The 22,644-nt window shown below is 39.3% G+C and overlaps 1 protein-coding gene across 23 annotated transcripts in view; it reads right to left on the minus strand.

Moving 5' to 3' along the window:
• Nucleotides 1–22,644, minus strand: part of NRXN1 (neurexin 1) — a 1,284,195-nt gene that overhangs the window by 744,120 nt on the left and 517,431 nt on the right. For all 23 annotated transcript variants that reach the window (XM_045285734.1, XM_030884348.2, XM_030884347.2 and 20 more), the window contains one exon: nt 9,916–10,354. In XM_045285734.1, the coding sequence (XP_045141669.1) occupies nt 9,916–10,354 (439 nt within the window). The remainder of the gene's footprint in view (nt 1–9,915; nt 10,355–22,644) is intronic.

Raw genomic sequence — 22,644 nt, forward strand, 5'->3', positions numbered from 1 at the left:
AGCTCTTAGTTCAGAACATGGCACTAAAAAAGCTTTGCAATTTGAGCTAATGTATTGAATCCCACACCTCTGTTCCTCCAACTTTTCTTGGTTGTTTCACTTTCATAAATAAGTTTAGGGGTGCGAAGAACAGGGATGAAGTTGAGACTGAAGTAAGTTAATATGTTCTCAACTTTAAATTACTTCAATAACTTTGGGAAAGAAGGAGTAAAAAGAGAGTGGTGTGTCAGGAAATAACATTTGCTGGCAAGAGGAAGCTGGGTTTCTTGTTCTATTTGTTACTAACTTGCTGCTAAGCCTCAGCAAGCACTCAATCCCTTAGGACTTAGTGCAAAATACAGAAATTGGTCAGATGGTCCCTATAAATCCTTTTAGGCTTAAATATTTTGGAATTACTGCTTTAAGTGAATTTTAAATTTAATGTTAATTTTATTTATCCACAATTCTCCTCAACCTCTCACTGCAAGAGACCCAAATTCCACACGTTTACAGGTTTGTAGTTTATTAACACATTCAAATGCAGTAAAAACACACACTAGGAATTATAAAGGCAAAATATATCATTAATAATATGGCATGACACAGTATGCCAAACTAATAATGCTCATAAAATAATAAAAGTAAATGCATCAAAATATTTATACTAGGCTTCTGGTGTCGTGGGATGATTGAGCAAATTTAAAAAAATTTTCTTAGTGTCATGTATGAGGTTTGTAATAGGAAATGAAATAAATTTCATTAAAAACTACATTAAAGTACAATATTAATACGAGTCTTATGCTCATTGTTAATTTTTTTTCCTGCTTACTTAATTTCATCCAAGTTCATCTCAGTAACCTGGGAATTTCGGGAACTAAACCAATATATGAAAAAATAAACCTTCAAACAAAATTTAAAATATTAATATTTTATATAGGCAGAACAAGAGGAAAATAACCTCATATATGAAGGGCTATAACAGTTTGTGGAAATATTCCATTATCGTTTAATCCCATTTTCCCAGAAACTTTTTGAAGCCTCCTCATATTATAAATAAGAATGAAAATTAAAGCAGACAATTAAGAAAGTAACTTGCCATTATCTTTCAAAATTAAAATAGCACAATTATTAGGCTGTTTTAGAGAAATTATGAGCAATATACACAAAGATGCCCTGTGTAGGAAGCTGTTTCATAAAGTATTTTTAAACAGGGAAATGCTAAGAGTGACAGCTCAGTGTTAACCAATAGGAATAGAGGAACAAATTATAGTGATCGACTAGCATAGAAATACTCTAATGTTTAAGTCATCCAATAACTAGTAAAGTAAGTGCCCTATACTTATTTTATATGTGTTTATAAATATGCTGAATAATTAAAGTTGCTGGGATTTTTAAATGCCAAATTAATTTAGTGGCGACCTATGGGGGAGAATGTGCAGAAGTTGCCCAGATTAGCACTGAGCACTCCACACTAAGGGTCCCTGGTGTGGGCGTGGTCAAGTAAATGCCTGTTTCCAGAGGATGCAACTCGGGCATTCAGAGTACAGGGTTGGCCCCTTAGCAGGACATGCCCAGAACAGAGATTTGGCAGATTTAGAGAGCAAATCCCCATGTCCCATGGAGCTAATTCAGATCTCAAAGGCCAATGGATACAATAAGAATGCAAATGTATTGATTCCCAAAGAGAAATGAACTGCCTCAGGACATGGATTCCTTCCTATCACACTCTGCCAATGTGGGATGGCAAATTCCAATCTAAATGGCTGTTAATTCATTTATAGTGGATCCAATGCTTACAGGAACCAGAATACCCACATCTGCGTGAATGGTCCATTATATCCGTTTACCACCATCGGACTTGAACTGGGAGCTAAATATTAATCAGAAGATTGCTTGAGGCACATGGATTCCAAACAAGGAGCGTATGTACGGGAGGTAGGAGGTGGGCAGTACCATGCTCTAGGATGGCTGGACCTGCTCATGTCCGTCACAGCCCCTGCTTCCACTCAGTGGAAGCTGAGTGCCCTGCCACTGCCGAATGCCTGCTGCTGCCACTTTCTGTTCTTTGTGGCCTTGTCCAGCACCAGTGACTGACTTTTACCTAATTTTGACACCATGTGACACAGTAGAACTGCCCCACTGGTTTAAAAAAAAATTTTTTTTTTTAGTCTGTAATCTTCACAGCAGCAGATGGTCAGGTCTTTCTTGAATGAAGCCTCTGGATGTGTTTGAACTGGCAACCTTTCCTCTAGCAGTGGCCTACTTAACGATTGTGCCACCAGGATTCCTTTTCTTTTCATTAGATATGCAAGCTGGAGGGCCTCTTTCAGTTTTCCAGCATACCTCTCTCCTGACTTCCAGGGCTGGTTTCCTAACTCACCGAGAACGATATGACAGTTGTTGTCAGCTGCTATGGGGTTAGTTCTGATGTTTAGCAACCTTCTGCACAACCAAACATGGCTCCGTCATGCAGCGGCCCCACACGTGTTGCTCTGACTAAGCCCATTATTACAGAAATGTTCAGAGGCTGGTTCGTAAGTCCTCGAGAATATTTTTATCTCCTACATAATCTTGGGAGGAAACAAAAATGTTTAACACATCGTATTCAAGAAATACCCTGAAGAATTATATGTATACTGTAGATATAACTATATTAAAAAAAAACATTTATGCTAACAGCTGGAGGAAAGTGTGTAAAAAAGAAAAATGCTTTCATTGTGGGGAAGCTGATGAATGAGTGTTCTTTCTTCTTAAACATGTTCAGAATAAGTGAACATAGTCATTAATTTAAGATAACTCAATGTAACATTGTCATGCAGAATCGGCCTTATCTGGTCATCAAGAGTGTAGAAAGGCAATTGATCAAATACTGATCACATTTTGCAATCTTTACAATCAGGGATGCAGGCCTATAGAGATGGATACAAATTGAAATATAAATTTACTTGAAATCATTTCACTACATGCAACAGATTACCAGGCAGAGGGATGGGAGGGATGTTTGCACTCACAAGGTAAGTGCAAATCAGGATCTAAACAGGAAAATCATCAAATGGCTGTTCAAGTGGGAAGAGTCAAATGTGTCCATTCATGAATGGTATTCATGGATATCCGTGCTGGTAATGGATAGCTAGAAAGTGTTGTTCACGTCAAATAGTGATTACTATAAACCTCTAATTATGTGCTCAAGAGAGAGTCTTGTGCTTTTCCCACTGTAATTTCTAGTTCTTAAACTGGAACTCTATGACTTCAATTCAAATCTCAATGGTTTCATTGCTGTTAAATGTAGGCTTACCCATGAATAACCGCTGATACAATCTGCTGCACCCTGCTGTACACAAGCTGCCTTTGACAAGAATAATGAGCTTTCTCCTTGATTTCAATGTGTAATGATGGTTTGCAAAAAAAGTGACTGACAGTTGGCTGTAAAATCCTTGGGGGGATACCCTTGATGGAGCCAAAGAGCTTAACACAAATTTAAACACTATCCGGGGCCCCAAGAAAACAATAATTAACCTCATCCTAATTGTCGTCCAATTCATACTTTTCCTTAAATACCTGGGCAGCTGTTTTGTGTTGGGGTTGAGGGTAGAGGATAGGAAGGTAAGAGGAGGGGCTAAGGGAGAAGTCAGCTCTAATCTGTGCAAATTTTGTAAGATAATGAGCCTCTTCAATCATATTTATTCACTCGAAAATTCAGTCATTCTACTGTTAGTTACTAAGCTATCCACAAAGGGCATCGACTTGTTGCAGGGTTTAAGTCATCCTCTTTGATCTACTGAACCATGCCTGCACTAAACATTTTTCCTCTTTGCCACCTGAGCCCCCAACCCAAAGTCGATGCTGACTCATAGCGACCCTATTGCGCAGAGTAGAACTGTCCCATGGGGTTTCCAAGGTTGCCAGTCTTGGAAGCATATTACATCATTTTCTTGGGAAGGGGCTGGTGGGTTCAAACTTCCAGTCTTCCTTTTGGCTTCCAGCTTAGAGCTAAGCCACTACCAGGACTCTTCAGCTTTGCACAGACTCAGAAAAAAGCTGCCTTTCAAGGTTTAGCCCACTTGGTCTCTCCAGCCCCTGTGTCCCAGATGAAACAGGCAATGTTTTGACACCACACTGTGTGCCCAACCCACAGTATCTGGGAAGTAGGTGCTATGTAGAGCACTTTTTCTTTCCTAAAGCCCAAAATGTAATAAGGGCACATAGCTTAGAAATAACCCAATAAAATTTATTTTACACACCCCCTTCCTGCCCAGAAAAAAGGAAGCTTAGAGAAAGATGCAAAGGAAACCTTTTTAATCAAACAAGAGATAATATACCCATCTTTTAGTGGATAAATCAACAAAAGAGATGGCTCCTGTCTCCAGCCACACTAACATAAGTGCTGTGTTGGCAGATCCCAGCCCTCAGAAAGGAGAGAGAACCTTGTTCTTGGTGACTTTTCTAACTACTCACATGTTTGCTGGATGATCTAAGGCTCTCATGAGCAAGCAGCAATAGAAGTCTTGTTTCCATAGAAGCTGACCAGTTTTGTTCCACGCTTACCACAGTGCGCTAACTAGCATTTAACTTTCCCCATGCATTGTTTTGAACATCTGCCTTTGGAGAACGGAATTGTATTCATAGAAGAAGCATCTGTTAACCAAAACTCAATCATTTGCTTTCGGAAAAGCATGTCAGGCCTCTTAGAGTTGCATTTACAGCTAAGTGAGTGCTCTTATGATTCAGCTATAAAGAAGATGCTACCGTTTTGAGAATATTAGGTGTGAGTTGGCACTGAATCACCCATCTATTTCATCATTCATTCATTGTGGGTGACTGCTATTTACTGAGCAAGTGCTATGCAAAACATGTAAGGCATCCCCTCTCATACATATTTTCTATCATGAACTGTTGGGGGGGGGGGCTGGTATTCAACATTTAGTTAGAGCCACCAAATATGATTTAACTGTAACTCTGACCAAAATAACCAACAGCGATTGGTGTGGAAGAAACAGCCATGGCCTCCTGATAGTTTTACTCCATTGTGGTCATCAACAGAAAAAAAAACCTTATGTTTACCTTTTCTCTACTTTAAACAGGAAATATGGCTCCTTCAATGTTTTTAAATCCTCAAATAAAGAGTGTCCTAGGCTATGGCCCTTACCTGTCCTGAGTCAGAAAAAAGCAGCCCCCGACTGCCCTCCTGCACGGTCATATCCTTCCTCACACAACCCTTTAAAAAGCTTCCATGGAGGCTCTCATTAGGAGGGATATGACAAGTGGGTAAAATGAATTCTTTTCCCCCCAAAGTCCATGTTTCTTGGTTTTAACTAAGCTATAAGTCTTAGTATTTCACTGGCCAAAATCAGAAATATACTTTAAGTAAAATAAAAGCTAGTATAGCCATCCATTCAATTTTTAAAAGGCTGCTCTATACCAAACTAACTCCATGTGCAAATATAGAACTTAATTAAAATAGTAGATTATAAAATATTAACAGCTGCAGCTATTAAAATTACATTAAACTCCCTTGAGCTAGGCCAACATGATATGAGCCCTCCTTTTTTTTCCTCCCCATTTCGTAAAGGACGGATTTTGGTGTGTGAAAGAGCTCTGTTGTTTTTTTATATTGTTTGTTCCAATTCAAAAATCATGATTTTTAATCACATAAAATGCTTTGCCATTAAAATGCCACCTAATGTTGTAACACACTCTATTTGATTACAAAAAAAATTCATGTTTCTTAGGTGTAAATAATATTCTCCTAAGACATGTTTCTCTTTTTTCCACCCACAATTCACTTTCAGATAGCCTCCACTTTTAGCCTTCTCTGATGAGGGTTTTAAAAGAGTTTATTAAAACGAATAAACTATTGGTAATTGAGACAAGTAAAGAGTTTAAAGGAGAAATACAAGTTTCATTTTCCTTGAAGATTAAAATATTTGATCTTTAGTGCAATAAGCCAAGCAAGCACTTTCTACTCTTAAGAGATCCCACCAAAGAACTCATGTTGCCCGGTTCTTCTTGTGGGTTTATGCGTGAACACACATGCACATGAGCACACATACCTATCTGCACACATATTTACACACGTGCACTCACAGACACACAGACACATACATATAGACACTGTATTTTCACACACTGGTTTTTCAAGTCAGGCTATCGCCTGAATGGTGCTGTGTGTATGATGCATCATGTATGTGGCATGTTGTTTCCATGGGCATATGATAGACATGGGCATCAGACTGAAAAAGACTGGGAAGAAATATCCGGGTGTGTCACCATTGTTAATTAATGCTGCATCGCTCCATGTGGCTCTTTCCATCCTTTGCAATGACTGGAATTTTGACATTGAACATGTATCACTTTTAAAAAGTTGGAAACCTCATCATTTCAGGTGAATTATATATACCTGATCAGAAATTCAAATTGTTTTTGGCCCTGAGAACTCCTAAAAGATGTGCAGTTAAGCTGATTTGTTGTGTTTTCAATTGCAATGGAACTTAACTAAAAATATATCTATTCTTGAAAATAATTTTCAAAGTTTTACTCCAAATATATATGTATGCCACCCACAAGCTAATACTACAAAACACAGGGGGCTCTCTCCTTTTTTTCCTGAACATTTGTAAGTAGCAAATGAACTGATATCCCTGGCATAGGTAGGATGGGGGAGTCGGAGAGAGGCACTGCGTTTCTCTTTCCCTACATTTCCATCGATTACTCTGCAAGCCTGAATGTGTCGTGGGGTGCAAGGGGAGGGGAGGGGGAAACTGTCTCCAAAACCAAACGTGCTGCCGTGGAGTCAATGCCATGGAGTCAATGCTGACTCATCTGTTAAGAAGCAGGAAGAAACCTGCTTCTTGTATTGTCTTTTCTTAACCATCAAATACATTGAAGGGAAAAATATTAAAATAGCACAGATTGCACAAAATGTAACGACTCATCCTTGAAGACCTCCTTCTGCAAATAGGAATATGTAGGGAGGCCATGTTTCCAGAGCGGAATTCATTAGCAATTCAGTGTCTTAAAACCTGGAGGAAGAGAGCAATGTGTTCTAACCTGCTTTCTATTCCCCATCTTCTCCCCAAGCTCATGCCCTATGTCATATATTCCAATACTTTATTTTATTAAGTAAACAATTCTATTTTTTTTCCAGAAAGGCAAGCACATTCTTATGGATCACAGAAAAGCAAGACATAGCTAAGAGGGATGTAGAAATAGTTGCAATACTGGAAGCCAGCAGTAAACTGGCTAGTGACAAGAGACACTAGCCCATAAACAGATAGGAAGAGAGCTCAACCTAGGAATGCAGAACAGCCTTCTGAAATGGCACGGTGCCCACAGGCCCTTAGAGACAAAAGAAGCACTAACGGGCATCTGAATTTGTGGCTCCCAAATGTGGCTGATGGCCATTGTCACCCGGAGAGCTTCATAAAAATATAGAATCCTACCCCCAGTTGATGTGGATTCCGCTTCATTCCTTCTGGATACGTCCGTGTCCTATTTACCCTTTGACAAGAGAAGGAACTCAGGCCCACGGAAAACACTCAACACTGTTGTGTCGAGGAAATCCCAGAGTGGACAGCAGAGATTTAAGGAGACAAGAGAATGGCGGGAGGAGGAGCCAGACAAGGGCTAAATTCAGTTGTCTTCAGTTATCAGACAATAAACTGCTTTATAAATTAGAGGGATAATCAGAACATGAACTTACAGGGTGATGATAAAAGATATGTATGCTTTTAAAGTCCTTGAAGTCTATGGGACACATCCCGACACATGTGCCAAAGGAGAATTCGATTTTTAACAGTTGGTTTCTCAAAAGTAGACCTCCTGGTGCGCTTTTTTTGTGGAAACTCTGGCTGGATTTAAACCTTAGGAGCTGAGCACATAAACTGTTAGCATGACCCAGGGACTCCAAAAAATATTCTCAAAACCATATTCTCTGCCATCAAGTTGATTCCGATGTGGCGACCCTATAGGACAGGGTAAAACTGTCTCAGACTGAGACTCAATCGGAGTAGAAAGCTTTGTCTTTGTCCTGCAGATTGGCTGACCTTGCAGTGCGCTGCCCAATGCGTAATCACTATTCCAGGTAGCTATCCTTTGAAAACAGATGAATCTTCTCTCTTTCAGACTCTCACTTTCAGTCTCTTGCTCATCACTTACTCTGTCCTGCTCACTATTCGGTCTACTCTCTGCAGGATATTTTACCAAGAAAGTAAAGCCTACCCAACCCTTAAAGTTCTCTCAAATTTCAGAGTAAAAGTTCTTTCTTTAATGAAAATTTCCTTGCCTGTCTCAAGTACCTCAGAAAAAAAGTACAGCGAAAAGAAGCAGGGCGATGAATACCTTGCTGGTGTGGGATTCCATGCAGCTTTCAGCAGAAAGGGAAATGATTTGGAAGATAGCGGTGATTTGCCTGTTTCCTTGAAATGCTACTGTGTTGCTAAAAGTGTTTTCTATGCCATATATCTACTGTGGATAAAGTGTGTAGTATTAAAGATTTTATATGTGGCTCATTCTCTCAGTGAATCTACTTGTATATATGTTTGCATGTGTGTACATATGTGCATATATAGATTGTGTTTATATATATATATATATATATATATATATATGAATGGAATTGAAAGATAATGCAATCTTTCCAGAAACATTTTGAAATTTCCTCATGTGTTCACACACATGTGATAATGAATATTTACTGTATAATTAAGTGCCAAATCTTGCAAGAAAACTTTTTTTTAATTTTGCATATGAAAAAATTCAGGATGTTGGAGGGAAGGTGAAAAAAATGAGGAGCTGATAATAAGAGCTTAAGTAGAAAGAAAATGTTTTGAAAATGATGATGGCAACACGTGTACAAATGTGCTTGATACAATGGATGGATATATGGACTGTGATCAGAGTTGTATGAGCCCCCAATAAAATGAATTTTAAAAATTCAGGATATTTTAAAACTTCAAATGACAGTTGTATTATAATTAATATAAAATGTGGTATTATTGCTGTTAGATATCATCAAGCATGTTCTGACTCAGAATGGCACTATGTGTAGCAGAATAAAATGCTGCCCACCCGCTGCCATCACCACGATCATTTCTGTAGTTGAGGCCCTGGCTGCTCAACTCTCTCAATCCATCTCACGGAGGGTCTCGGCCTCTCTCCACCTTATCAACAAAATGAATATATGGTATTTGCTCCTTATGGCATTTCTAAATATTCAATAGAAAAAGAGATCATTGGAAATAGAAAAATTCAAAAACCTGAATTATGTCATTTACAAAATCAAGAAAAAATTTCAGGTAAGATCTGTGCTTGACTATCCAGGATGTATTCATTTAAGAAACGGCTCTGCGATTACAAGGATCTACATGTGACCTCCGCCCTGGGGGACGGACAACAGAAAAGTGGGTGAAGGGAGCCATCGGACAAGGCAAGATATGACAAAATAATAATTTATAAATTATCAAGGATTCATGAGGGAGGGGGGAGGGGGGAGAGAGGGGAAAAATGAGGAGCTGATGCCCGGGGCTTAAGTAGAGAACACATGTTTTGAGAATTATGAGGGCAATGAATGTACAAGTGTGCTTTACACAATTGATGTGTGTATGGATTGAGATAAGACTTGTATGAGCCCCTAATAAAACAATTAAAAAAGGAAAAGAAATATTGATAATATAGAACAATTAAAGCAATGCATGAAAAAGAAACGGTCCTGGAAGTCAATTGATCATTTGGGGTTTGATGCCCAACTCTGATGGTTACTGAGCTCCTTTTGATAGTTTACATGGTATGAAACAGAAGCCAAAGTACTCATGGGAAATGTCCTATACCCTGAAGACAGGAGTGCAGGAGATATTTTGTATGTCTTAATTTAATATCTTAGAAATGATGGCTAGATGCTTCAGGGGTAAAATAGCAGAAAGGAAATAAAAGATAAATTACCTGACCGTCCGTCCCTTTGGAAATCCACGTGATACCATTCTCCATCATTCACTTTCTTCTGCAGGGCTTTTATCTTGATGGTACCCGACCCCATGTCCAGGAGGAGGTAGAGGTGGCCATCCAGCATCTCAATTGCAAAGAAGTCGACTTTTATCATCTGGGGGTGTTTGGCATCTTTTTGATGTCTTGGCTTGCCATGACTAAATAAGATGAGGCCATTTGGCTCCGTGGTACGGAAATCGAATGATATGGAGCCGGTCTTCTTTGCATTCCACTTAGGCAAAGAGATGAAAGATTCAGGGGTTTCAAAGGTGATTGGGTCCAAAGTTGCAACATTCTCACATTTGAATGCCACCACTCCGTGGATCTTCATTTTAGGGTCTCCTTGTTTGGCAAGTCGCGATAATTCCAGTCTTACGTCATTATTTTTATATACAACCTGTGGGCAGAAGACAGCAGTAAGAAACCAGGGCCCCATCTTCATGTCTGAAAGTTGCCATCCGTTCGTGTGACTTGCAAATTGATCATGAAAAATTGGTTACCAAACTCATTCAGGTATATAAAGACAGCATTTTCAGCCAAATAAAATTTGACTAGCAACTGATTAAACAGTAATCATATCAATTTACCGTACATACTCGTGTATAAGCCCAGTTTTTCAGCACATTTTTAGTGCAGTTTTTGTGTAAAATTCGGAGCCTTGGCTGATATTCGGTCAGCTTATGTGTGAGTATATACGTAACTTCATTGGAATAATGTGTGCTCACATACACACACGTAGTTAACTCAAATAATTTGAATAAATATGCATAACATGTTTATTAGAGTATCTTAATTACCATGCAAAGACTTGAGCTTATAAAAGTCATTTTGCTTTTGTCGGAGCCTTTATTTTATTGATTAAATAAAAATATAGCGATTTTTCAATTTTCCCATCACAATTACAAAGTACTTGCAATTGGATAGTTTTATATACTATTCCTTTAAAATGTGCCCCCCTCTTCACATATAGACATGGAAATTGACAGTATGTAAAAATGGAGGACGATGAAATAAGATCACAAAGTAGTTGATGAGCACCTCATTACATAATGACACCGTTATATAACTTCCATCTACATCAGTACATAAAAGCAAAACCACTAAGAATCACTGCCCAACCAAGTTGAGGCATCACCTTAACCAATACAGCCAGTGATACCCTCACCTTGTACCTTGGTGTTTGTCACTGGATGACTTATATCTTTAACACACAATAGAGTTTGACAGTAGATTTTTCACTCTTGTTGTAAATGCAAAATGTAAAATAACCAGGTAGCTGATCAGTGAGTAGTGAGTACATAAAACGTGTTCTATAACCTGTACCCCCAAAGTGTTATTAACTTTGTAAGATAATCACGAGTCAGGAAACATCCTGAATTGTCTCAAAAACTAATAAACAACTCACTGGCCATGTGTTTTCTCTTGCTCTGCTCGGCATGGGTAGTGGCCAGCATGTGGTGTTGGCTTGGAACCCATTCAACTTGTGCGACTGGACTTCCTTTTAGTTTTTAATTTACACCTAAAGCAAGCAATGTTTGTCCTGCGTGTTCATTTTTCAAGGCATTTTATCTAACATGGCTATGAGGTTTCTCATCACTTGTCGGTGGTTTTAGGGCATGTTGTGCTCCAAATAGCACATTAGGTAAGTCCAATTGCTGAGTTCACAATACCATCTGTCTGTCATCATAACAAGTAAACACATCTCTAGGTGTTCTGGCATAGGGATAAAGAGAGAACCATGCCCTTTTCCTAGAAAATACATCTCTGTAAAACTCACTGCTATCGAGCCGATTCCCAAAATGCCTGCTGTGGGTAATTACATCTCTAAAAGATATAGGCCATACTGGTTTTAGGATGAATTAGCTGTCTAGGCCCACATACATTTGGTCAAAATGATATTCAAAATTCTACATCCGCCAACATTGCCAGATTGTTAAATTCATTGATCTGCATGCACAAATATATTTATATAAGAGAAAAAATGAAAACAGAGCTCGTGCCTGACTGATGCTACAAAGTCAACAAGCCAGCACAGCGCTTACTTCTGTATTTCTGTGGCCAATTGAGTGAACAGCTAGCGTGGCTGATGAGCTTCCTGATACGATTTGTTAATAGATGCTTCTGATTTCCAGAATGGTGAAGCATCAAAGCTCTGGAATTTGACACTCTGAGTCACAATCCTAATCTATTATTACCTTTAGATTTCTCTAAGCTTTGTTTTTACTCCGCCACAGGTAAATAATAATAATAATAGCACTAGCCTCACAGGATTATTATAATTAAATCTTTAAAATCTACACCAGTGAGACAATCTTGATAATGGCAATCAATCCAATTCTAAGAATATGGTAAGGTTTTTAATAAATGCCGATTTTTAGTATAATCATCACCACCTATATTATCATGTAATTGACATAGAAATCTTAGTTCTAAATCCACTGTAGGATTTATATTCAGAAATGGAGCCACTCACAAATAAAATTGCCATTTCATGCTTCATATGTGTCAGTTAAATAAGTCCAGTTCTAGGTCTGGTGTTGTGATAGGTTTATTGTGCCAACCTGGTCAATGAACACATGTAGGATTAATTGAAGGGCAGTTTAATTGAAGAGTGGAGAGATAAATGGCTCAGTGAGTCTCGCTTTTCAGTCTCTGGCTCTCAGATGGTCAGAACAGTGTGCGGCTGCTTTAGCCAGTTCCCTGCTTCATCTGGCAAGGCTCACTTCCTGCAAGAAATCCCTGAGGAGAAACCACGTGGACCTACCCTGATGCAGCCCTGGGTGCTGGAGTAGCCATGTGGAGACCCCTGCCAGTGCTGAGGTGTTTACACGTTCACTGACTCGGCTTTCTTCCTGCAGTCGGCATCATTGCATGTGTTTTGTGAGTTTGGGCAGGATTTTGTACATCGGTGTCAGATATATGGGCTAATGGCAGACTTATGGGCTTGGACTGGACTGGGTTAGGATGCTTTCTTAATGTACAATTACCCTTTATATAAAGCTCTCTTATACACATGAGTTTCTGTGGATTTGTTTCTCTAGTCTATCCAGACTAACAGTGGTCTTTCAGTTTACCTTTATCTTGAAGAAGGATCATTATAAAGAACATGGTCTTCCTTATTCTTTGAACAAATAAATATTATGGTTTCATGAACATCTACTGACAACAAAAGAAGAGAAAATGAACTTAAGCATTAACAAAAAAGGAATTAGATTAATTCTTAAGAAAACTTTCTTGAAAGGAGAAAGAGCTATGACACCCCAGGAGAGTTTATTTTGTCGTGCCTTTCTTTGAGAACTTCAGAAGTGGGGGGAGGTGCTTTTTCATGGCTGATTCTGCAAGTTGATAGCCTCTCACCATTACTTTCATGCTGCCCAAGCATGCACTTAAAAAAAAAATGTTACTTTTATTTGTGATTAATTTTTAATACTTGGAAATTCTTTAGCTATAGAGATTGATCCAGAATGAGTATTTTCTGATGCAAGTTTTGCAGATTGTTTTTGCTAATCAATGTTATTATAGTTCCTGTGTAATGGAACCACAATACATTTGAGTGCTTCTGATATGTGTAACTGCGGTAGCAGGCCGGCTGTCGTGCTACGTGAATCTCAGAGCAGACACTGAACACTTCAGTTCTGTGTGGTAGCACACATTTAATGAGATGTACAATCTCTGAAGTTAATTTGTTGCTTTGGGGAAGTGCCTGGATTGAGAAAAACGAACAAACGAGAGAGCTAAATGTGGACGGGGGAATGTCAAAGAGGTGATGTCATATGTCGGCTATATCCCCTCAAAAGAGAAGGCATTTCTACTAGAACCTATGCTTTCTGCTGACAGGAACTGTGCTCACTGTTCCCAGCATCCAGATCTGTGGCTATCACAGGGGAGAAACCCAGTAAATCGTTGTTGACAGTTGACATGTTTTACTTTTTAAAGTCTAGTGTCGACATCAGAGACTATTATTAATAAAGGAAAATACTTAGAAACATAGTTGAAATGCAGCAGAGTGTGGCATCTTGGCCCAATCTGATAACCTAGAAACATACTTTGGGGTGCTTGTTTCTAAAGGCAAACATGGGAACTTCTGTGACCATCCAATATATAAATCGCAAGCCAGCCTACATATTGGAAACCCTCATCTTCAAACTCATCTTCTAGGGGGGCAGTTGCTGGTAGAGCGAAAAACGCCTGAGTGCAAACCCTTCAGAGATGGAATCAGTTTCCTAGAAGCACATTCTTGAGGAGAAGCACAGCCTCCTTTACTCCCCTCGTTTTGCATTCTTTGAGAGGCTGCTCTCAAAGACAGAAAAGCAATTTCGGACAGGCTGGTTGATAGCTCTCAGATTTACACGACTGCTTCATCTGACCCACATTTCATAATTATCCTCCTTTTCTAAAGTTAGACTTTAAAATGACCCGAATGTGCTTTAATTAGAATATGGAGTAGCTAGTAAGGACTCTAAAAATCGATGTGTAAGCTATTTTTTGCGGTTTTTCCTGAAATAATGTGGCATTCAATAATGGACTTACTTTATAGTTATTCATATGTTTTCTTATTATTTATATTGAAATCTATAATTTACTTAATATTTTCAACTTTCCATGTACCCTATCAGCTCTAAGCCTTGGGTGATGGGATTGGGTACTCACTGGGATCTTCAAGAATTTAAGTTTCTTTGGGGATATTGTTTTGTTCTGAAGGGCAATTCAAAATGTTGAGATGCATTTCCTTGCTTCATGGGCTCTTGTCATTAATACAAGAGGGATAGAACCTCTTAAAGAGATTTTACAATGTTTTAAGCTTCCATATAATTTCAGCCCATTGCTATTCCGGTCTTTGTTCTTGATCAGTTGTAAGTATTTTGTGACTCTCCACTACTTAAACTTGCGAGAATACACAGTCATCTGTCTTATGCTTATACACCTAGGCTTGAAATTTGAGGTTAGATGGAAAAAGAAATGGCATATTTTTCCTTCTCTTCCTCTGAGTCTTCCAGTTTGGGGTCTTGGTGCTAAGACATTCTTCCTCTTTCTGATCCATTAGCAAAGAGAATGTCCACCTGCTTTTAAGTGCACACACGTGCCGCAAGGATCCCCTATCTAAGGTTTGTGCAGATGGTATTGAAGCCCTGGTGACCGATGAGAGGCTCTTTCCCAAGGTGCAGGAGGGAGTGAAAGGACTAAATCAGTGGAAACGTAATTGCCACTCAGAGCATGATTAGCCCTTTGTCTTAAATAAACACACACCTATATGCTAACAACATTTTCAGTGAGATTCTTCGGTTAATTCACATGCATTGTTGAGGCTTTACATACATAAGCTAGGATAGTATCGGGTTGCTGACACTTACGCTGAAGTTACAGTTAAAGATGACAAGTCAATATTCCTCTGGTTCCTTGAGGCTTCCTCACCACACCACACCTCACCCTCACCATGACCCCAGTGATGCCTCTCAGTTGGGACTAGACCGGAGCATGCGCACAGGTGTAGCTAAGAGACAAGAGCTCATGACACACAGAGCCCAGGAGCAGGAATGGAAAGGGAGCTACCAGGTGGGGAGGGAGAAGGGGGTGGAGGGGAAGAAGGGGGAACCGATCACAATGATCGACACACAACCACACACCCCTCCAGGGGAAAGAACAATGGAAACCATGGGGAAGAGAGACCGTGGTCAATGTGAGATTTGAAAATAATAATTTATAATCTATCAAGGGGTCATGGTGGGGGCAGGGAAGAGGACAAAAAAGGAGCTGATACCAAGGGCCCATAGAAAGTAACTGTCTAGGAAAGAATGGTGGCAACATATGTACAAATATGCTTGATACAATTGATGTAAGGATTGGAATAAGCATCGTAAGAGCCCTCAATAAAATGAACGCCCCCCCCAAAAAAAAAGATGGCAAGGAAATACTCGATGCCGTGATGACGGCTGCTATAATTATTATTGTTAAAGTTCACGTCTTTGCACAGAACGAAAAGTGCTATCAAACGAAATGCCTTGACAAGGGCAACAGTGAACAGGGCACGGGACAGTTCGTGCTTAACGGAAGCAACCGTGCTCTATGACCAGACAATCCAAAGGATTCGACAGATGGGAGCTTGCTTTCTTATGGTGATATTGATATTACAGTTTATATATATTATATGTATACATATTATTGCATTATATGGTTAGATATACTTAGGTGCTGTTTTAAGAGCTCTTATCTGTATCCATACTTATGTTTACATCTACATATTATTTGCTTCTCAAAAGCATCCCGAGTGATCAGTAACTTTCTCTCATCTTACACATAAGTATACAGAGGTGGCCAGGGTCCTGTCACTCGAATATCTCCTGATGTTACTGTCTAATCCTATCTTTGATTCACCAGGGAGTGGCAGCTAGGTGTTGGGAGCTTTACCCTCAAGGAGCTATTTGTCACCATGCAAATGAGCGTGCCTGCTCTTAGTTACAGGGATACCCCCCCAAGGCAGTTTCCTTCCATTTACCTTCCTCCTCAGATGTCACAATGGAACAAAAGGCTTTCTTCATGCACCAACAGATTAAAGTGTCATTTCAAGTCCAGTTTAATCACAGGGCTTATTTTCATGGGATTTAAGAATTCTGTCAAGTTTCCATGGCTTTATTTTGTTTTTCTGTTTTTCTGGATGGCTTCTTGGTTAAAATAGATCTAAGATGCAGTGAGAACACTTAGAAGAATCTATACTTGATCCAGGCACCTCACTGGATCACAGGGCTTTGAAACAGTCGCTAGGACAAGCCCGTAAGTGAATAGTACAAAGGCCACCTCAGGAAATAGGAAGTAAATGGTGCTATTTCACTGGACTTTGATAATGTCCAAAAAACAAAAAGGAAAAAGTATTGGAACATTCATCCATAATATTATTTACCTACGTGTTCATTTGAAATTGCTTTTCAATTACCACACTTTCAAGCCACCAGCTAAACTGTTTTTATGCATAAACCATGGCAAGGTACTGCAGAAACCACACATTTCATCCCCTCTGCCTATGTTCCTTCTAACAGAACATCAGCTACTGAAAAGAAAACCCCTCAATATTAATTGTCTGCTATTGGTATGCCACTGGTAATATGTAAATCACAAACACATATAGATTGCTCATTATAATATAAAGTAGAATTTGTGTATGGCAGAAACCTGTCAGAGAAGGGAAAGTGAAACATTTCCCGCTAACACACAAGATAGAAAAGGAGTGAAGAAGAATCACAAGACCTGGGAGAACAAGGCAGTCTGTTCAAGTTCTAGCTCATTCACTGAGGTCAAGAGAAATACACACAGGGGCACAGCTCTTAACAGCGTGGCACATGTTTAGATGCAGGCATGGATAGGCACATAAATGGATTACATAGATCATACATGCTAAAATGTAATTACACATATACTAGTAATATTTTATTATCACAAAAATTAGGGCTAAAACACCAAGATGGTTTCATTCCTCATTTGGTAGAAAAATGTAATAAGATAAAAACAAATTTTAGCATTTATGCATTTGGCACACTCTCCAAAGGAAAGAATGAAGCCAAAAGATGTATTTCATTTTTAATTAGAAAAATGAAATAAAAGAAGACTAAAGAGTTTTATAAAGCGATATCCGGGCACCAAGTAAATACATTTATAGGAGCAGTGCAGAAGGAAGGTGGAAACTCTTTTTTTTTTTTAAACAAAACTCTAGGATCCAACCAAGTCTTAGTAAATTTAAAAAAATTGTTTGCTGAACTTAATATAGGGCTGAGAGGATTTAAGCTTTTTGGGAAGTGACACACCATTAAAGTTCCACCTGTAATGTGAACATGTGCACATGAGGCAGGTCTGCATTCAGCTAATTCAAGTTGACAGCTTACATATGGGGCTCACACTACTGTCACATATAGGGTTTTCCAGGGCTACTGTAATCTTGTAACATTAGGTAAACAGAACTTTTTCTCTGAGATGCCATTGTATGAATTAAACCCCCCAGCTTCCTGTTAGTCTATAACAAACTATTTTTGCCATCCAGAGACCTGTTTCCAGCTATAGAAATTTAGTGTGGTGTACATAGGGGAGGCAGAGTAGTATACGCCAAAGAAAGTACATGGTTTTGTAATCACTGGTCAAAGTAGCAATATGCATCTTTTAAAGTAACACTTAACATTAAGAAAATGTAGTTTTAAAGAGAAGTCCATAAAGCTATTTTTAAAGATAACAGATTGTTGTTGTTTTAATCTAATCCTATTCACAGACAATGTACAGATAAATACTTCTACTAAGTATGTTATTACCCCCAGTCTCAAATCATAAAGCTAGTTGGGGGTGGGGATTAGAATGGCATCATGCCATTCATTTAATTTTAGGGGAAAATAATTAAAATTTGAATGCATAAAAAAAGCCCCGTATTTTGTTTATGCTGTCAGGCAAGAACCATTTGTGCTCGGTTACAATCAAAGACACTACATACAGCTTGTTTCTGTAAAGAAGGAAAGGGAGAAACTATCATCTTTTTTCCACCATTCAGCCAAGTCCCCAGCATTGCGTAGACAACATTGCTCACAGTCTACAAAAGGTATCCTTGGGAGCTGAGGGACAGTTTTGTCTCTGAGTTAATAGCTCTATTTAGTGAAGTTTCAAATGACATATGAATATGTGGCAAAAGCCCATGAGCTCTATTAAATAACTTTTTGGAAGTGAAGGAAACACATTCTTACTACGGAACCAAGAGCTAACATTCTGACAAATGGATAAAAGATTGAAGTTGTCGAGGATGTTGTCTTGCTTGGATCCACAATCAGTGCCCACAGAAGCAGCAGTCAAGACATAAACAACACATTGCATCGGGTAAATCAGCTGACCAGATCGCTTCAAAGTATTGACCAGCAAGAATGCCTCAGAGAGGATGAAGGTGCCCCAAGATATTTTCAATCACCTCACATGCATGTGAAAGTAAGACTTTAAATAAGGAAGACAGAAAAATAATCCATGCATTTGAACTACGGTACAGGTGAAGAATATTGAAAGTACCATAGACTGCCAACCCTCCCCCCCAAGAAATATGATTTGAAATACAGAAATATGAAATACAGAAATCAAATATGAAATACAGAAATATGATTTAAAATACAGGCAGCGTGCTCCTTCGAGGCAAGGATGGCAAGACTTCACCTCATGTACTTGGACATGTTCTCAGTAAAGTTCCTTCCCTGGAGAAAGACATGATGCTTCCTAAAGTCGAAGGGCAGCATCAAAGAGGAAGACCCTTACGGATGTGCATTGACACGTGGCTACCACAAGGGGCTGCCAGATGACCATGATGAGCCTGGCACAGGACGGAGCACTGCTTCCTTCTGGTGTAGAATCACTGAGCGTGGGAACGAACTTGATGGCCCCTAACAAGTCACTTTGTAAAGGAATCCCTGGTAATGCAAACGATTCAAATGTTAACGTGAAATGTTGGATTCAAGGCCAATCAGGCACTTTGGAATAAAGAAAGACTGGCCAACGACTTTTAGAGGTGAAATATCCAATCACTAAAAATGCTACCGAGTGTAGTTCTGCCCTGACACGAAGTTCGAGCCCAGCGACTGCTCTGAGGGAACGGAATGGCAGTGTGTTTCCATAGCAGCTGCAGCTGGGGAAACACTCTGGGACGTTCTAGTCTGACCTGTACAGTCACTGTAAGTCAGAATCAAGTCCATGGCCATGGGTTTGGGTTTGAGTGGGGTCGTGATTTTGAAGATGCTCTTGCGTGGTACACACAGTGTGGCATGCTCCTCCCAGCCGTTAGTTGGAGTCCCTCTGGAGGTGCTTGGCAGACAGGATTGGCAACTTGCTTCTGAAAGAAGTTCCCCTCTGCACGCCTGCGTTTGACAGGCGTTAAAATCACTGGAGGACAACTAACAACAGCAATTCCTTAAGGAGGTAAAAAATATAGTGTTTTTTTTAAATGAACTAAAAGATCAGTTATGTAATCACTTAAATGTAGATTATGATTTTGTTTTGTTTGTGTTTCCATGGAGGGGCAAGTCTGATCAATCCTTATGTTAAAGTGAGGCTGAGGAAGACAGTCTCCCAGATGTCCCTGATTTCCGGTCCTGGAGAAGCTTTGGGGATTTCAGTGTTCTGTGTCCTTTCAGCTGTCTTATTAAGGAAAAAAGAAAGGAAGGCGAGGAATGAACTTCCTTTATCATTGGAGCAGGATTAGGAGATGGCCTTTACCATGACAATTCAAAAATAGCCCCTACTAATTCCAAGTTTAAAACGGTGTTGATTTTACAATAATTTGAAGCAAAACATTAAAATTGAAGTCCTAAGAGGGGGAAAAAAAATCTCCGTAATTCCTCCCACTGAGAGTACTTAGAAAGACATCAAAAAAGTTAACTAGCAACAATACATTTGCAATGTTTACTGCTATTTTGCTATGAAGTGATGAAGGTATTTTCAGCGTCAGTCTTTCATGATCTTGCAGAATGTAACACACCATAAATTAGCGTTTCAAGCTTCTATTCCAAGGCAGCATATGCTGTGAACAAGGACAATGAAATGTGGGGTTTATGCAGAAACTTTTAATCCCCTGCCAGTCTGACCGAGGGAATAGGAGCTTCCTCCCTCGCTCTCTCCTCTTTCCATCTTCCTTTCTCCACCTCTCCTGCTGCTGCCTGCTGCCTCCTGTCTTCTCTCTCTTCATGATTTCTTCCTTCACTTCTTTCCTTCCCATCCCCGCTCCTGCCCTTTCTTTCTTCTCCTGCCTTAGTTTTTCTTTCTCTTTCTCACCTTTTCTCTCCCTGCATACCCATTTTCTTTCCCCGTCTTTTACCTTTTCAGAGTCTTGACTCTTCCTCTCTCACTCTCATGTTCCTTCTCTGACTCTCTTGACTTCCACTTCTCACTCCTTCTCTTTTTCCTTCCTAGCAGGAACTTATCTTCCATAAGTAGAAAGATTAGACTTTCTACTCCCATAAAGAGTCTCAGAAACCCACAGTGCCAGTTATGTGTCAGAAGTGACATGTTGGCGGTGCATTTGGTTTATTTGAGTTTATTTTCCCATGAACCAAGGCGAATAGCTGTGAAACAATAATAACAAAACAGAGGCACCAAATATCAAGTCTAGCTCATGGGATGTAATTTTTCATAACTCATGTGCTCTGTGAGGCAGATTCCATCACTGAGTTGCACATTTCTCCAAAGAGAGCTGTTTGTATATAATGTACCATTGAGCATACAGTCCATCTATAATTAATTTTGTTTGAAGTACCCCAAAACATTAGAATTTTAATCTTCTATACCTTTTTATTGTATAACCTTTAAATGTAGACAATCCTTACCAAAAGTAAATTTAATAAATTATTTTATAGAAAATATATATTAGTTGATTAATGTGTATATTAAAGCAAAAATCTAAGTAATCTTCATGTCTGAAAAGTTTTTGATTTGACTAATTAAAAATAATTATTCTAGTCATGTCTATTCTGGTGGTGTAATGGGTTATGTGTGCATTGACCTGCTAACTAGAAGGTCAATGGTTCTAAGCCACCAGCAGCTCTAAGGGAGAAAGCTGAGACTGTCTATTCCTGTAAATATTTTAAAGTTTTGGAAACTCAAGAGGGCAGTTCTACTCTGTCCTGTCTTGTTGTATGAGTCAGAATTGACTCAATGGCAGTGAGATTGTTTGTTTTTGTAAATTTTTGCATATATACCAAGGTCTATTCCTGAGAGTTCTCCTTTTGCTACTGAACTGTTTCTTCTTTCTTAACCAATTCCAATTCACCTAATTATCATAGCTTTAAAAATGTTCCATATGGTAGGCTCCTCATTCTATAGAGTTTAAATGAAATATTCTAAGTTTATATTTTTATCATACAGAGGTTTTTTTTTCTTCATGCACAAAATAAATATTTATAACAGAACTATTTTATTTGTTCTCATCTAGTTTCCCAAAAGCCAGAGCAGGTGACAAATTACACATTCAAACTCATTTAAAGTGTCTTTTGAATAGAAAAATGAAAGTTATGTCTTCCTTAGAATTGAATTCCTGGTATTATAGTATGGTTATTTTTAAAGTTATCTTCTATAAACAAGTGTATCAAATTGTATTTAAACACTGCAGAAAATCTGGCCCCGTGCCCAAACAAAGCTGTATTTACCAGTTGGAGGCCAGATAGACAAGGAATGAAGGCTAGAGAAGAAAGTCAGGAAAAGGGTCGCGGATCCAGTTGGAAGCGCAGTAATTTTATTCTAGCCCTTACCAGGCCTGATAGAGTTCCTTTTGGGCAGCCAGGGCCCAGGACGTATTCAATAGAGAGCAAGGTGGACTCTCTGCGAGAAAGAAGGCAAAACGGCCTCCATTTGCCCTTTGAAAGTGTTTCAGAGAGGTGAAGTGATTTGCCTGAGGCTGCACAGCTGGTAGGTGTGGCGCCCGTAAGAAAGGACAAGGCAGAATCTGATTGCCTGTCTCCAGAGCCTGGACTACTCTATGTCAGGGGTGTCAAACTCAGTTAAAACATGGGCCTTTTGCACAGATAGGAACTGGAAATACAGTGAACTCAGGACAGATAACCCCCCAGGACCAGTGGAGAGAGTGGTGATGGGGGGAGGAGGAGGGAAGGAGAGGGAGAAAGGGGGAACAGAGGACAAGGTCTACACATGGCCTCCTCCCTGGGGGATGGACAGCGAAGTGGGTGAGGGAGA

The sequence above is a fragment of the Echinops telfairi genome, unplaced genomic scaffold (assembly GCF_000313985.2).
Source record: "Echinops telfairi isolate 266 unplaced genomic scaffold, ASM31398v2 ScPeMD7_7475;HRSCAF=8513, whole genome shotgun sequence".
In the NCBI taxonomy this organism is placed as follows: Eukaryota; Metazoa; Chordata; class Mammalia; order Afrosoricida; family Tenrecidae; genus Echinops; species Echinops telfairi.